Below are 15,871 nucleotides of genomic sequence, written 5' to 3' on the forward strand. Positions count from 1 at the left end.
GTTAAACCTCAGTTTCGGTCTTACCTTCTATAGCGAGCATGGCTCGTAACTCTCTGTTCAGTAGCTCAAACCGTCTCTCTAGGTCATGTTCTTTTTCCCTATAGGCAAGTTGAGAGAGAAGTAAAAAAAAAACAAAAAAAACTCAGTTCATCAATATGTTAATTACTAAATCATTAAACACTTAAAGGGACCTTTAGCGCGCATTGATTTAGGGATCTCATAAATGACTTTTCTCTACCGCAATAAGCTACTTCACACAAACGATACACAAAGAAGAAGCATGGTGACTTCATGAAGTTGAGTCACCAGATCTGCTCTGCACCTCGGCTATGTGAACTGATCATTGGCTGTAAACCTGACTAATCTTCCTGCGATTATAAAAATCTACTGATAGAACTGTGAAAATGACTTAATTCAAATAAATGCATACATTGATCATTACCAATAGTCAGTGTTAGAAGGCAGTTCTTTTTCAAGGTTGGGGCCATGGGGGGAGATTTACTAAGACTGGAGATGTGCCACAATTATTAAAAGGCACACGTTTCTTAAAGTGACCCTCCGGAGTAAGAAAATAAATTCACATTAACTGGGGGGAAAAAACAGAATTTACCTGGTGACCTCCTTTTCATCTATTTAGTTGCAGACCCGCTAATTCCTGTGCTCCTCTTCTGCCATACAAGATGGCCACGCCGCTTCTCATACTTCCTGATGCATAATGTGCATTTAGTAGTCCAAGACGCTTCCTTCCTTGTTCAGTCTTGCTCTTGGATTGGCCAACACTCTTCACGGGAGCAGCGCTGGCCAATCCAAGGGCAGCAGGAAGTGCCTTGGGCTACTAAAGCCACCATATGCATCAGGCAATCGGAGAAGCAGTGTAGCCATCTTAGATAACAGATGGGGAGCCTGGAAATTTGCGGATCTGCGAAGATGAAAAAGAAGTCACCATGCAAGTTTCCCGGTTGTGTTTTTTCTTTTTCTTGAATTGGAGGCTTGTTTTAATAATTGTGGCGCATGTTGGGTGTACGCCAGCCCAGAACTGAAATCTACTACAGCCAGGAGTTAGAGTAGATTTCTAGTGTAATGCGTGCCAGCTTCCTAGCACACATCTTGTTAAACGAGTTGGGCTGCTGAGGTTTAGCCCGTGTCCTCTCACTTACGATCTGCCCAACTTTTTGGAAAAAGCTAAAAAGTTGCACATTTTGTCGCAAAATTTGAAACTTTTCTAAGCTAGAAAACTGGTATAAAGCCATCTCCTTCCATGTTCCTTGATGATGCAATGCTGCAATGGGGCATGCTGCCCTTTTCACATACTCAGACAATTAATCAGCAGGCCTCCCATTACGGAATGGGTATGTGTGGTTGAAACAGCCATGGGGCCCATTATGTTCTATACAGCTAGATATTATCTAAATATTGAACTGAGTTATTAAAATATGATGCCATCCAAATACTTTATAGAACAGGCAATTATATATATATGCTATAATTATTTTAACCTTAAGGTATTCTAATACCTTTTGCTTTCTTTTGCTGTTAATCCTCCCTTCCAGGGTCAACACCATAACAGATCCTAAGCATGTCATAACATAACTAGCAAGCGAGTTACTAAGATCCCTGTCACCAGCGGTTGGATATTATTAGCGGAAGATAATCCTTCTTCTGAGAGCCTAACCGAACAGGAAATAATGGGTAACAATAGAAATGGAAGAGCTCATTTTAATTTTCCTGAGTCATGGGGCAAAAGAGATGGGTGCAGCCCAAGAATCGTTTTCCCACTTATGTTTACATGCGTCAGTCAAAATGTAAAGACATCAGGATCGGAGAAGAAAACAATGCTTATCTGGCGCCAATATCACTGGAGGGCAGAAAGACTTGCATACAGACAAAAGTCAGAGCAGACTTCATAGAATTACTTTTGCATAAATCATAACATGTACTATCATCAACGTAACCGAGACAGGTGCCCCATCATGTGCTTACAGAAGTGAAAGCTGGTTCATTCTCCTGATCAGGGCGTTTTTCTTGTTCACAAGCATGAACCATTCCTGCATCAATGTCTCCTCTTCCTCTGTATACATTCCTGCATTAAAAAAAGGAGAATAAAATGACATAGTAAAGTTGACACCCATGCAGGTAAAAAATGGTCATAAAAAGTCGTAAAAACACATACATAGTCAACAAGTAATACATATACATGCAGCTAGTCTTCGGCCTTTTGCAATGAAGACTGATGTTGTCTCTTAATTTAGTAACACATTATTTACATATACAATGGAATTATCTCAGGTAATGAGCCTTGCCTAAAGGGGTTGCCTGGGTTAGAAGTCAACAACCCCCATGGTGTTAGTGTGTACCCTCATAAAAAACTCAAACTCCACACTAACCTGTCTGTGATTCCACCATGTCCGTGCTGCTGTCCCCTTCACTGCCACTTCCAGTCCCCATAGGACCAGGAAGTGGTATAGTCCTGTGACTGCTGCGGCCAATCACAGGCCTCAGCGGTCATATCTACTTGAATGGTACTTCACTTCTACGACTTAAGATTGGCTGCAGTGGTCACGAAACCAAGAAACGTACTGGTCTTGAGAGGACTTAAAGTGGCTGGCAGGAACTGGGCACAGTGGCACCAAGGACAGTTTTTCTTTTTTTTTTTACTGGGTGAACATTAGGATTATAGGGGTTGTTGGCTCCCAAGCTGAGCAACCCTATATAGCAATAATCGCCTGAACAATCATTTACAACCACTATCCAGTGTAAACATGTCCAGCGATCCAACAGCAAATGATAATTCACTAATTTCATGTTGATTGCATCTTTTATCATGAAAACCTCGATTGTCTGCAGCAACGAATGGGACAAAATATTGTATTTCTTAAAAAGGTATAATAGTTAAAACTTATAAACACAATTTAAGGGTTTTTCCTGGAATTTAATATTGATGACCTATTGTCAGGATAGGTCATCAATATCAGATTGGTGGGGGTCTGACACCCAGCACCCCTGCAGATCATCTTGTTGAAGAGAAGGCGATTGCCGTGCGAGCGCAGCCTTCCCTTCATTGTTTACCTGCTCGCTGTCAGTAGTGAGCAGTGTAATTACACCTAAGCCATCCCATTAACTTCTATGGGACTGCTCTGTAGTATTCAAGTGTATAGGAGCGAGCAGTCCCATAGAAGTGAATGGGACGGCTTGTAATTACACTGCTCACCGATTTGATGTCGACCGCGAAGCAAGCCTTCTCTTCAACCAGCTGATTGGCGGGGGTGCTGTGCTGGGTGTCGGACCCCCGCCGATCTGATATTGTTGACCTTAAAATCCCAGAAAACCCATTTAACTTTGGCGCTCCTTTTGGGCGACTTAATGTAAAGACCTGTCCACATATACATTCATACGATGAGTCTGTACAAGGCATACACGGATGTCTCTGGACACAAAGCCCACACTGCATGGACACACACCAATTGCTAAATCTTTACATTTAGCGTTTTATAGTACAGTTTTTCCACAGTATTTCAGAAAATGCAGTAAAAGAATCGGAGGAGGATCTCTAGACCTGCTGTAATGGAAAAATCTTACCTTCTCCTCCCATCTCATTGTACTATCAACAATGTATAGCAGAAAAAAAAGCTCCACCGTGTACTGTCTATACAGATTGAGGTCTTCTAGAAATGGTGATGCTTCTGGTTAAACAAACCTAAACTACAGGTATATTCCCGAAAATCAGAAAGAGGGGAAATGCTGCCACCTATGCGGAGAAATCCCACTGTGTAAACAATTCACGAGGCGAGGGCGAGAGAACACGGGTGGCGGGTGTCATACTCTGTAATACACTTCATTTATATGTTGAATGTTGTAGACACAATCCTTTGTACACAGATATACACACAATTTTCTGCTGCAGCTTTTTATCAGCAACCATCACAGCCACCATATGCACAGCCCATAAATATAAAGTAATGTCACTCTCATCCTTCACTTCCTTAGTATTCCAAAGCTGGGGGGAAAATGCACAAAATCCGGTCAGATAATGTGTTGTCAATAACTAATAACAGATAAGAAAAGGCTCTCAATACTAGACAAACAGATGGCTTCCCCGGACAATACTTCATTTAACAAGCTATTTGCTATACACTTTAGACTCGGGGTTAATCAAAAAGTATAATCTGCCATCTATGAAAATGTTCTTCAACAAAACCCTGGCCGAAGGATTGCAGGGGCTCAGCGACTTAATGAATGTTAAAGCACCCGCTGAAGAAGCCTAGTGAATACCGCCATGGAGGGCAGAAAAAAATGCTACGCTAGTAATGCTGGAACTTCTGATATATAACCGATAAAATAAATGTCTGAAATGCAAAATACTCTGTTCTCGCAATACCTGTACCAGATACCTGATATACCAGCATTACTTTCGAAACTCTCTGAAGAATAAATCTAAATTCACAAGCCATAACATTGGTTAAAGGCTATAAAATACAGATGAAACAGATGCCTTGGGTGACATACTGATCTAAGAAAAAGTCTCCAATACGATAAATATGCATACCGCCTTTCACAAACAAGAGGCATATCTCTTAAATGGGGTTGTGCTGCCAGTACATTGATGACCTATCCTCAACAACAACTCCCAGCACCCCCGCCGATCAGCTGTTTGAAGAGGGAGGAGGTGGTGCTCACGTGCGCTCGTCTAGGAGGCGCAGGGTAACTACAAGTGCTCCTCCCAATCACTTGAATGTAGCGCGTACTTGTAATTACACTGCGCAGCCGCTGTAAACGAGTTGACTCGCAGTGCAATCTTGAAGGACCGCCTCCTCTTCAAACAACTTATCGGTGGGGGTGCCAGGAGTCGGACCCCCAGCGATCAGAGATTTAAGACCTATCCTGAGGACAGGTCATCAATATGTACTCGCTGCAAAACACCTTAAAGTCTAATCAAAGAGATGGTCTTGGAAAAATAATATAGTCCATATGCCCTATTAGGGCACGAAAACGTCATATAGGGGTATTTGCCACAAAAGACTATCCTCTGTGATAGTATGGTATAAAGGAAAACTGGTTTACTTGCCCCTAGCAACCAATCAGATTAAGGGCTCATGCACACGGCCTAGTTTTGGTCCGCATTTGATCCCTGTTTTACTTTGATCGCATGCAAACCCATTAACTCTCAATAGGGCCACAAAAGAAGTGGACAGCACAGAGAGTGCTGTCCATATCCGCACGTCTGCTCCACGGCCCCAGAAAGAAATAGAACATGTACTATTTTTGTCCGTTTTGCGGACAAGGATAGGACATTTTTTTTACAGAAGTAAAAAAATAAAAAAATGGCAACATGTACTCGGCTTGGATTCGTGTTTTCCATGAGGCCTAATCCTTTCCTTTTTCTGGTTTTCCTTTACACCCATATCTTTTCAATTACTAGATGGAAACGGCCACCACAGTATGGGAGCTTTTCACATGTGTCGTTAAGAGCGGGCAAAGATGGAGAATAAGGAGCGCTGTGGTGTGGGGATGAACGATCATTCATCCCCATACAGATTGTTTGTTGGCAGCACACCACTGGTTAGACAAATGCTGCTGATTTTCTTTTGTTCTGTATGAAAGAAGTGATCTCCCGTACAAACAATTGGTCACAATAATTGACCCTATCCTTGGCCTGTATAAAAGGACCCTAAAGGCCTCTTCACATGGACTTAGAATCCACCAGAAAATCGCTAGCAAGTGCTCACAGGAACGCGCCTTAGTGATTATCTACCAGTGAAAAGGTGCCGCCGAGTACCCGATGAATGAGCAAAACGCTCGGTCGTTGGGTAATGTGATTGTTTGTGTAGGTACCTAAATTGTGGTTTGTCTGCAGTAGATTGTGAAGTGTGTGTAAGCAGCCTCTGCTGCCAGCAAACAACAAGTCTGTATGGGGATGAGCGTTGGCAATAGTGACCACTCCATCCCATACTGTGGAGGAGATCACTGCATGTAAAAACAGAAATCTCTTTCACCGTCGAGCAGGCGCTTGCCGGGAAGGAACGCTTCCTCACGCACAATTGCCTACTAACTTGTTCCATGTAAAAGGACCTTATTGTTGGCACTTATTGTTTCCTGCAGCTGTATTCATAATACTTCAGGCTGTTGCTCAAATGACATGGTATGTCGTGTTGATTCCAATTTGCAAAATGAAATGTGGACCCATTCAGTTTAATGGCCCCGCAAAAAATGCGGATAGCGCTCAGTGTGCTGTCCGCATCCGTTGTTCCGTTCCAAAAAATAAATAGAGCTTGTCCTACTATTGTCCGCAAAATGCGGTCCGTGGTCCCATTGTAGTCAATGGGTCCACAAAAATGTGGATGACATGTGGAATGCATCAATATGTCATCTGCAATTGCGGATCAGTTTCCAGGAAATAGAAAAAAAAAACATTTTTTTTAGTACCCCAGCAACATATATTCCTCCTTCTGTTTTTTTCTTTTTTTGTGGAACAATGGAACGGATGCGGATGTACAATTGGTAAAAACTGAAGGTTTTTGCGGAAACACGAATCCGCAAAAAGTGGAACGAAAATCTGGAAAAGAAAAATACTGACGTGTGAATGGACTCAAAGGGTGGTTATTATAAAAAAAAGAAAGAAAAACGCCAGCAAACGCCAGACAAACTTGCTGGATCTCAACAAGAGAATCTAAAACTCTAAATGGCTAAATAAACAAAACTCTATACAAGCTGAATGAAAGCCAGTTGAACAAGTACAATCCAACATTCCTGGTTAGCGATAATTAGCACGCATAAACCCAGCCTAAGCACCGATTCTTACACTTTCTGATATAGACCTCAAGTTAAAGGAGTTATGTGGATACACAATTTTCACTTTTTCTTCCCCCTGCCAGGCCTCTCCGGAGAGCGGTCACATGACTGCACCCTCTATGGAGACTATTTCCTGGCCAGGCCTCCCATAATCCCATCTGTCAGAATCCCCGCTGAAATGGTCGTGATGTCAGACCCATGTGATCTTTGAATGGGTGGGTTAATGCTCTCAATCCACAAGCAGGCTAATGCAGAGTCCACTGCTTGTCATATCGAGGCTTTGCAGGAGGAGACAATGAAGGGTAAATGCACACGTTTAGGATTCATGTGCGGAGAAATCCGCAGGTGTTCGCAGGCAAATCTGTGCGGTCTATCTGCATCAATTGGTGCGGATTTTGAAGTGAATAAAGAAAATCTAGGTCAGGAAAAATAAAATAAATTGACATGCTGCGCATTTTAAATTCTGCAGAGAAAAAATCTGCATCATGTGCATTGAGAATTTCTAATTCTCATAGAATACAATGTACCTGACCTACAGTGCGGATTTTCCGCACGCAATCCTGATCGTGTGCATTTAGCCTAAGGGGATGATGGGGGTATGGTAGTCAGAGTTTTCTTCCCAGGGAAGGGTGTAGTGGGCGTTCACATTTCTGGCTGATCTTGCAGCACACAGCACTATGGGAAGTGTTGTGGCTGCTTCTCATCTACGCCCACAACCTGGAAGTTGGGGTTGTAAACAGTGGAGCGCAACGGGAGCATGGAGACTGAAGTGAAGACTCAGAGAAGGTTGTGAGGTGCACTATTATGCTCTGTAGAAGATTAGACGAGGTTAACACAATAAACCCTGCACATCCCCTTTAAGGCTTCTTTCACACCAGCGTTATTGATTTCTGCTGTTCTGCTCCATTATAGGAACACAACAACAAAAATAACGGAAGTCCCAGATTCGTCACATATAGTGATGAGCGACGTGAGCTTCGGAATCTATATCCAAAGTCACTTCGCTCAAAACGTCGTTTGAATACTGTACGGACCGTTGTCTCCATACAGTATTCAAATGTATGGGCTCCGGAGAGGTGAAATGAGTTGACATTGAAGTCTCGCGAGACTTCAGTGAAAAACTTCGGCATTCGATTTTTAAAATTGAAAACCATTTTAAAAACAGGAATCCGTGTCTTTTATCTGTATTTGCAATGACCCCTGTATACTGTACGCGCAGGTTAAGTTTAAACTTCCAAAATGTTGAAACAATGTCGACCTTTATGTTCTTACTTTATGATGAAAATGTATAAAAACAAAAATAAAACAAAAACAGGAATCCGAAGTCGGCTCGGTATCGGCTGGTGCCTCGGCACTGAAGCCTGAGGCTACTTTCACACTAGCGTTCGATCGGATCCGTTCTGAACGGATCCGATCATAATAATGCAGACGGAGGCTCCGTTCAGAACGGATCCGTCTGCATTATTTTGGCATATAAAAGCTAAGTGTGAAAATAGCCTCGGACGGATCCGTCCAGACTTTCAATGTAAAGTCAATGGGGGACGGATCCGCTTGAAGATTGAGCCATATTGTGGCATCTTCAAACGGATCCGTCCCCATTGACTTACATTGTAAGTCTGGACGGATCCGCACGCCTCCGCACGGCCAGGCGGACACCCGAACGCTGCAAGCAGCGTTCAGCTGTCTGCCTGTCCGTGCGGAGGCGAGCGGAGGCTGAACGCCGCCAGACTGATGCAGTCTGAGCGGATCCGCATCCATTCAGACTGCATCAGGGCTGGACGGAAGCGTTCGGGTCCGCTCGTGAGCTCCTTCAAACGGAGCTCACGAGCGGACAGCCGAACGCTAGTGTGAAAGTAGCCTTACTTTGCAACAATGTTTTAAAATGGATTTCAAGTTGAAAAATCCTGACGTTATTATGACTTTAAGGACATAAAGACTTTCCCTCGCTGGAGGCCATACATCTTAGTGCTGTACAGAGACGGATCTCCGTACAGCATTAAAACTAAGTTTTCACAAACTCAACCAAAATGTTAATCATGGGGAAAAACTTCATATGAACATTATGTACATTTAACACGTCTAGGAAACCATCTGGGACAATCTGAACTCACGACACTGCCTGGAAATGGAGTTAAGTTCACCAGAAGGGTAAATACTGAAATATACTACACACTTAACATCCAACGGATGGGAATTTTCACTTCTGAAAAAATATTAATTGACTGTAAATCCCCAGTGCACATCCACAGCTCTATCCTCTCATTAGTTCTCTGCAGTAGTAAAAGATACTGATGGAGAGGTCCATCGTGTAATGTACTGATGACCTTTACTTGACAGACTCTCTGATGAACAAACAAAGCTAGCCACGTAAAAGGACAAGACGCAAAACAATTAATAAAATCTTTACATGAGGTAAACATGTGTTCTGCACTGAAAGCAATTGTATCGTGGTGTCCATCAAATACTACTGCAAGTGCAAGTATTTCCCGAGAGCATACATGACAGTCTACTGAAAGCCACTTACTAACAGGACTATCGTATAATTAGCCAACACCCTGCATTTAGATGTCATGGGCATAACTTGTGCTCTTGACTGGATACAATAATTGTAAAATGACCAATTCCACTATCAAGATACATTTTAGCTTGGTCAAACAGGCATTCAAATTTTAGGGAAGAAAATGAATGGCTGCCAGACTCCTGTCTAAAAAAACAATAGATTAAGACAAGGAAAATCCAAGCTCTCTGATACTGAATGAGACGTTGGGGGAGGTCTTCAAAGACCTACAGGCATTAGATTGTCAGCATAAAGCCGCCCCAAAAATGGTGGGATCCAGTGAGAACTGATAGGAACAGTTCACAGCGGCAGTCAGCTGACCACACATATAATATAACTATTGGAGACTCCCTCATAAAAAACACACACATGGATCAGCCAAGCATTCATGATAACTGTAACCATAGGGACAAGGTCTGTGAAGGTTCTCATTTATCCAGGTCATGGTATATCTGTAAAGAATAAATCAATGCAACTGGACTTACTGTAGATTTGAAAACGAGAAAGCTCGTTGGAAGAACGAGTGAAACGTTTTCAAGTAATCTACAGTAAGTCCAGTTGCCTTGATTTATTCTTTACAGACATAGGGAGAAGGGGACAACGAGGTGCCAGATATCTCTAGCAGTGCTCATCTCCTAGGGGAACACAGGGTCGGGCAATGCACAATACAACATGTCTGTTCTCCTGATGTCTCCATCTGGTGATAGGCTGTCTCCATGCACATTGGAAAAAGGATCCGATTATCCCGACACTCATCTAATGTGTATGACAATCTACAGTGGAAAACAATCTTCTGTCCGTCTTTTTATCAAAAAGAGTAAAGATATATTTGGGAATATTTTTCTTCCTCTTCAGGATATGCTTTCTTGAAAAACAAACAGATGAACTGGAGATTAGATTGAAGTGAACTAATACTGAAGAGCAGAATACAGTAAAATTCAGATTATTGTATTCTCCAGAAATGCCTGGAAGTCCACTGAAGGATACACTCTTCAATTGCCACCTATTCTACATTCGGTCCAATGGCTTGATATGACAGCAGGTATGCCTACCACATATATGAACAATTTTACATGCTCTGGACATGACACAAAATGTATATATGTAAAGGCAATTATAAATAGACAAAACATTAAAGATTTCAGAAACTCTTTGGCCTTAATAAGATTATTACATATCTTTAGCACACAGGGTATTACCACATCTTGTTTGAGGCTCTATTCTCAATGACCAATAGCTATGTAAGCCTTTACAATCCTTTAGACATTTTGCCTCCTCTTATATTTTCCACACCAGTCAACCTCAAAATACAAAGAGACTTCAAAAAGCTGCAAAATAAGGCTTTGCAAAATGTGTACCCATCTTCCTCCAGTATAGGGTTTATTCACATTCCAAAACATCTCTTGGTTGAACTTGGTGGATTTATTATTATTTTTTTTAAACCATATTAACTATGTAACTATGTTTGCATAGAAAAAGGAGCACTGTCTCAAGACAGCTGTGTTAGACTTAAATCTCCACCAAAGTGCTAGACTTGGATACTAAGAAAAACCGAAGACATTACTGATAACTTCTCTCTCTATCCAGTCAATGTTGGCCCACCAGTACAATACATTCTGGGGGCCAACCGTACAGCTACATGCAAATAATACTTGCTCACACCGGGGCAGGCAGCAGCTAGATGCTATAAGATGGTTGATATTGGGGAGCCCTGCAGTGATGTTGAGAAGGCAGGTCCCTGGGTAAACAGCATGCTGGCTGGCATGCCTCTAGAACCAGAAGTCATCTCAGCCACCCAATGTGTCTATAATAATAAACTGAGTAATTTGTAAAAAATCAAGTTTTTTTTTTTATATGACCATAGTATCACACTGAGGTGCTGTATGTTGGCTGTAGAGCAAAAAGTCTACTGTATCATGTGCCACTAAGGACTAGGGGTCCACATTGTTCTGGAGCCTATCAGGAAATTTGCCGGTTTCCATTGGCCTGTCTGAGCTTCTATCCAGCAACCTTTAAACTTAGGATATTGTCAGAGAAGATGTACCAGATCTGCATTTTTCACCCTACTTGCACATTTGGAACACTCTCGCCTAACTAAAAAAAAAATGTTGGTTCATAATATAATCTGCGCATACTATTTCAGAAGAGATGACAATTTTTAATCTTGATCTTTTTTTGAGGTTTACTCCCCCTGTAAGTAAAGCTGCCCTGGCTTCTACTACCCATTTCCTACTATTCTGTATCTGCAATGATGTCACCAAATTTAAATTTATAGCTAAAAATCTCAGGAAGACCTAAGACAAGGAGAACACATCAACAGCATCAATTTTGTGATGTCTCTTCTGAGGAGCAGAGAAGGTTTTAAACAAATTAGTTGTGCATTTAATAACTAGTTAAAGGCTCTTTCTACCCAGAAAAAATAAATAAATAAATACTCAAGCCTGTGATCTCAGTTAACATTTTATCAATTCCACTTCACCCATTTGTTAATTAATCCAATACTAGTAATCCAATTTACCCATCGAATTAAGAGAAATGGAACTTACACCACACAAATGCCTTTCAAGAAGCAGCCCATATACTTGCACTTATTGTAAATCAAAGTAGAATGTTTCATTTTATTCCCCAAATGTTCCTCAAGCTCATGTATAAGGAGGAGGATGAAGAAGAAAAAAAAACACAAGATGAACATTGTTCACCCTGATTAAGTAAGAGCTCATTAAAGAGCTGTCAGTAGCTCACTTTGAATATGCATGAAGCATATAATCAGATCTCGTACCGTCACTAGAGGAGAATACGGTAAGTACAAAAGATTGATTTAATTACTTGGAGTAGGCTATAGTGGTCGAGCAGTCTTGTTACTGAAAAAATAAAAAAGGAGGCTGCATTCTAGCTGTTTAGTAAAAGAAGGGGGGAAGAAGAGGCAATTTCGTCCCTCCACAAAATGAAGAGAAAAAAAAACCTAAAACACGGCAGAGAAAAGAACTAAGAATTTTATGCACTTTATTCCTCAAACTTCATAAAATATAAATTTACTTCTAAACACCAACTATAGAGGAAGACAATAAGGTGTAATACATGGTTTGTTAAACTATCAGAAAATTTAAAAAATGCAACTTGTAACTTGCAGTTTCATTTAGCAAATTTGCGTAAATCTTGTAGTACCTAAATTTATGTAAATCTTGTAGAATCTAAATTTTTGTAACTCGTACCTAAAATTTGTGTAAATAGTATCTAAGGTGGCAGGAGTCTGGAACTATTAAAGGGATTCTGTCACCTTGTTTTAGGTTATAGAGATACGGACATGCACGGCTAGATCGCCGCTAGCATGTCCGCAATATACCTGTCCTATAGGGCTGTGTCCTTTTATTGTGTTTAAAAAATTATTTTAGAGATATGTAAATGAGCCTTCTAAGGTGCCCAAGGGGCTGTACTAACCTTCTTGGTGCCCAGCAACGCCCCCTGTGAAGGAGTCCAGCACCGTCTGCGTCCTCCGAATCTCCTCCTTTCTTCACAGTTAGATTGCCATGAGCTTGCGCATGCGCAGTGCCGGTATAGTGTTCCTTCCCTGTGCTGAGGGAAGAAACTGCGCATCGCGAGATTACGGCAATCTAACTGTGAAGAACGGAGGAGATTCGGACGACTCAGGCGGTACTGGGCTCCTTCACAGGGGGGAATGCTGGGCACCAAGAAGGTTAGTACAGCCCCTTGGGCACCTTAAAATGCTCATTTACATATCTCTAAAATAATTTTTTTAACTAAATAAAAGTACACAGCCCTATAGGACAGGCATACTGCGGACATGCTAGCGGCAATCTAGCCGTGCATGTCCGCATCTCTATAACCTAAAACGAGGTGACAGAATCCCTTTAAAAGCAATACAACAATCTAATACAACAAAAAAAAATGCATAAAATTGCAGTTAAAGGGCTTAACAAAATCTACAGGACCAAAATGATTAATTAGATTATGTAGCCATAAATCGCAGTGTAGGGATTATAAGTAAGCAAAAAAAAAAAAAAGGTTTTAGTGGGGTGACAGAAGGCCTTTAATGTTCATGCAAAAGGAAGACTAGTTGAACCTTCACTCCAAGACACATTGTAACAGACGTGATAGAACTTGCAGCAGAAGCAATTTTGACCACACAGGTTACCATCACGCAACTGGGCCAGGTCAAAATATCACCCTTAGTGGATTATGTACATGCATTCATGGAAAGTTTCCTGGAGTAAAGAAAGTTCAGTCAGTTGAACTGTTGTGCGCACAGACATCGGAAAGAGTCATTGACACCTTCACCTGGTCCGTTTTATCAGTTTGTCAATTTTATTTAGTTAATTAATGACTGTGAATACATTATGTAATGGCAGTTTTCTAAAAAAAAGTATTCTCCAAATGTCAAGTATGTAAATTCTGTAAATAAATGTGGTACTTGGTGAGGGCTGTCTTTGTTGGATAATAAGATAATGCTATCAGGGGCTTTAAGGCTTGGAAAATTTTTAATAATCATTAGTAATGTATTGACGAAAAGACAAAGCATTAGTAACTAGGAAAAGGAAATAAACTAATACAGCAGTTTTTTTGAATGGAGATTTTTTTTTTTTTTATATATATCTAATGTTTTTGTGTTTTGCATAAATGATGACTACATGTGAACCCCTGAAGCACCTAAATACTTATCAGAGGACAGTTGTATCTTCCTCACCCAGTGCCCTGTTGTCTCCTTTCCAGGAGGATCCTTATTTTACAACGCCTTTCAGACATTAATACAAGTATTCATCAATATGAAAACAGTGAAAGAAAGATGGAGAGGAGGGGGGTGCAGCTGCAGTTTTGGTGAAATTACTAAATGGCTCAGAGACACAGCACCACAACGTCACAGCAGGAAGAGCCCATCCACTCAACAAGCAGGGAGAAAGAAAATCTACATTTACAGATCAAAGGAAAAAGACACAAAAATTGAGATTACAGACATTTATGGCGGCCTCACATATATGTATTTTTTAAAATAAATATATGAATGTGTCAATTGTGACTTTATTATATTTATAATTAATGACTTCAGTGATGCTTCCTCGAGGTAACACCGATGTAACCTTATGAGGCCTTGACAAACCCTGACAAAAAGCAGATCAAACTAGACATAATGGAAGAGTCATCACATGTAACCCAATATGATTGAATTTTGACATAATGCTGCTCTGGATGAATACATGACTTACATATCAGTTTGCATTGCTTTACGGTGTGTTAAATTTCACAGGCAGACTTACATGTGCTAAAAGGAGTCGGCAATCACACTCTGGAATAGGCATTTAATGCCTCTATATTAATAACTCCCTGTATTGTCGTAAGATTACATTCAGAATGAATATACAAGATGACTGGCAACTTTTAAAATAGGAGGTATAGACCTACATTTTCCAGAAGCGGGGTAACATTCTCTGCATCTATTAGATCAAAAGGTACAAAATGTCTTCAGAAGGGGATCTACTTTCTTTAGAGCATGTCACAGAGTATATATTAGCTGCAGGGGTGTTTATAAGTGACACAAGCTAATGCAATCTATATTACTACATGACCCCATAGGGACCAACGTGACATGCTTTTAAGCCTTCTTCGACACTGTCTAGTTTTTTGGTTCTACCAGTGTTCCCATCTACAAGTATAACTACAGAGCTTTCAGGATTTACATAGTTGTGGTAAATTTATCTACTACCTGGTGTGCATGTAGGGTTATGGTGGGCAGTGATGGCCAGTTCGCATTGTTCACCAGTGAACATATGCGGGCTGCCATCTTTTTTCACAAGTCCGGCGAGGCACAGGTAAGCCCTTACCTGTGCCGCGAGCCGGTCTGAAAACAAATGCGGTCACCGGGAGCAGGCAGTTCCGAGAACAGCCCGATGAAGGCCCCCGGTGGCTGTTCTCGGAACTGCCTGCTCCCGCTGACCGCACTTGTTTTCAGACCGGCTCGCGCACAGGCACAGGTAAGGGCTTACCTGTGCCTCGCCGGACTTGTGGAAAAAAGATGGCAGCCCACATATGTTCACGGGCGAACAATTCGAACTGGCCATCACTGATGGTGGGCAATGACCTACAGATTTCTCCCCAAATCAAAGAAACCAATATACAGTGGTTTTCTCATAAATCTATCCATGATGTCCATGTATGTGACTCTCTTGGACAATTAACCATAAAAGTAATTATTAATACAGCCAGGGGCGTAGCTATAGGGGATGCAGATGTAGCAGTCGCTACCGGGCCCCAGGAGCCTAAGGGGGCCCAAAGACTCTTCTGCCATATAAGAGAACACTGGTATTATAGAAAGTACATGCTGGTCAAGTTACACCTCTGGCTGAAGGGAAGGGGTTAGGTCAAGAATTTGGATTGGGGGGGGGGGGGGGGGGTGGTGTTTTAATTTTTGCCTCAGGTGGCACGAAGGACTATGTGTTTCCCTGTCCCTTGCCACCAAGTAGGCGGCCTAAGCTGAACTCTTGCACCAGGGCCCATGAAGCCTTTAGCTACGCCCCT

At 41.6% G+C, this 15,871-nt stretch overlaps 1 protein-coding gene across 4 annotated transcripts in view; it reads right to left on the bottom strand.

The window, feature by feature from the left end:
- EHBP1 (EH domain binding protein 1) overlaps positions 1-15,871 on the bottom strand; it is a 357,318-nt gene that overhangs the window by 29,862 nt on the left and 311,585 nt on the right. For all 4 annotated transcript variants that reach the window (XM_044288819.1, XM_044288821.1, XM_044288820.1 and 1 more), the window contains 2 exons: positions 1,981-2,080; positions 25-98 (listed from right to left, as the gene is read on the bottom strand). In XM_044288819.1, the coding sequence (XP_044144754.1) occupies positions 25-98; positions 1,981-2,080 (174 nt within the window). The remainder of the gene's footprint in view (positions 1-24; positions 99-1,980; positions 2,081-15,871) is intronic.

The sequence above is a fragment of the Bufo gargarizans genome, chromosome 4 (assembly GCF_014858855.1).
Source record: "Bufo gargarizans isolate SCDJY-AF-19 chromosome 4, ASM1485885v1, whole genome shotgun sequence".
In the NCBI taxonomy this organism is placed as follows: Eukaryota; Metazoa; Chordata; class Amphibia; order Anura; family Bufonidae; genus Bufo; species Bufo gargarizans.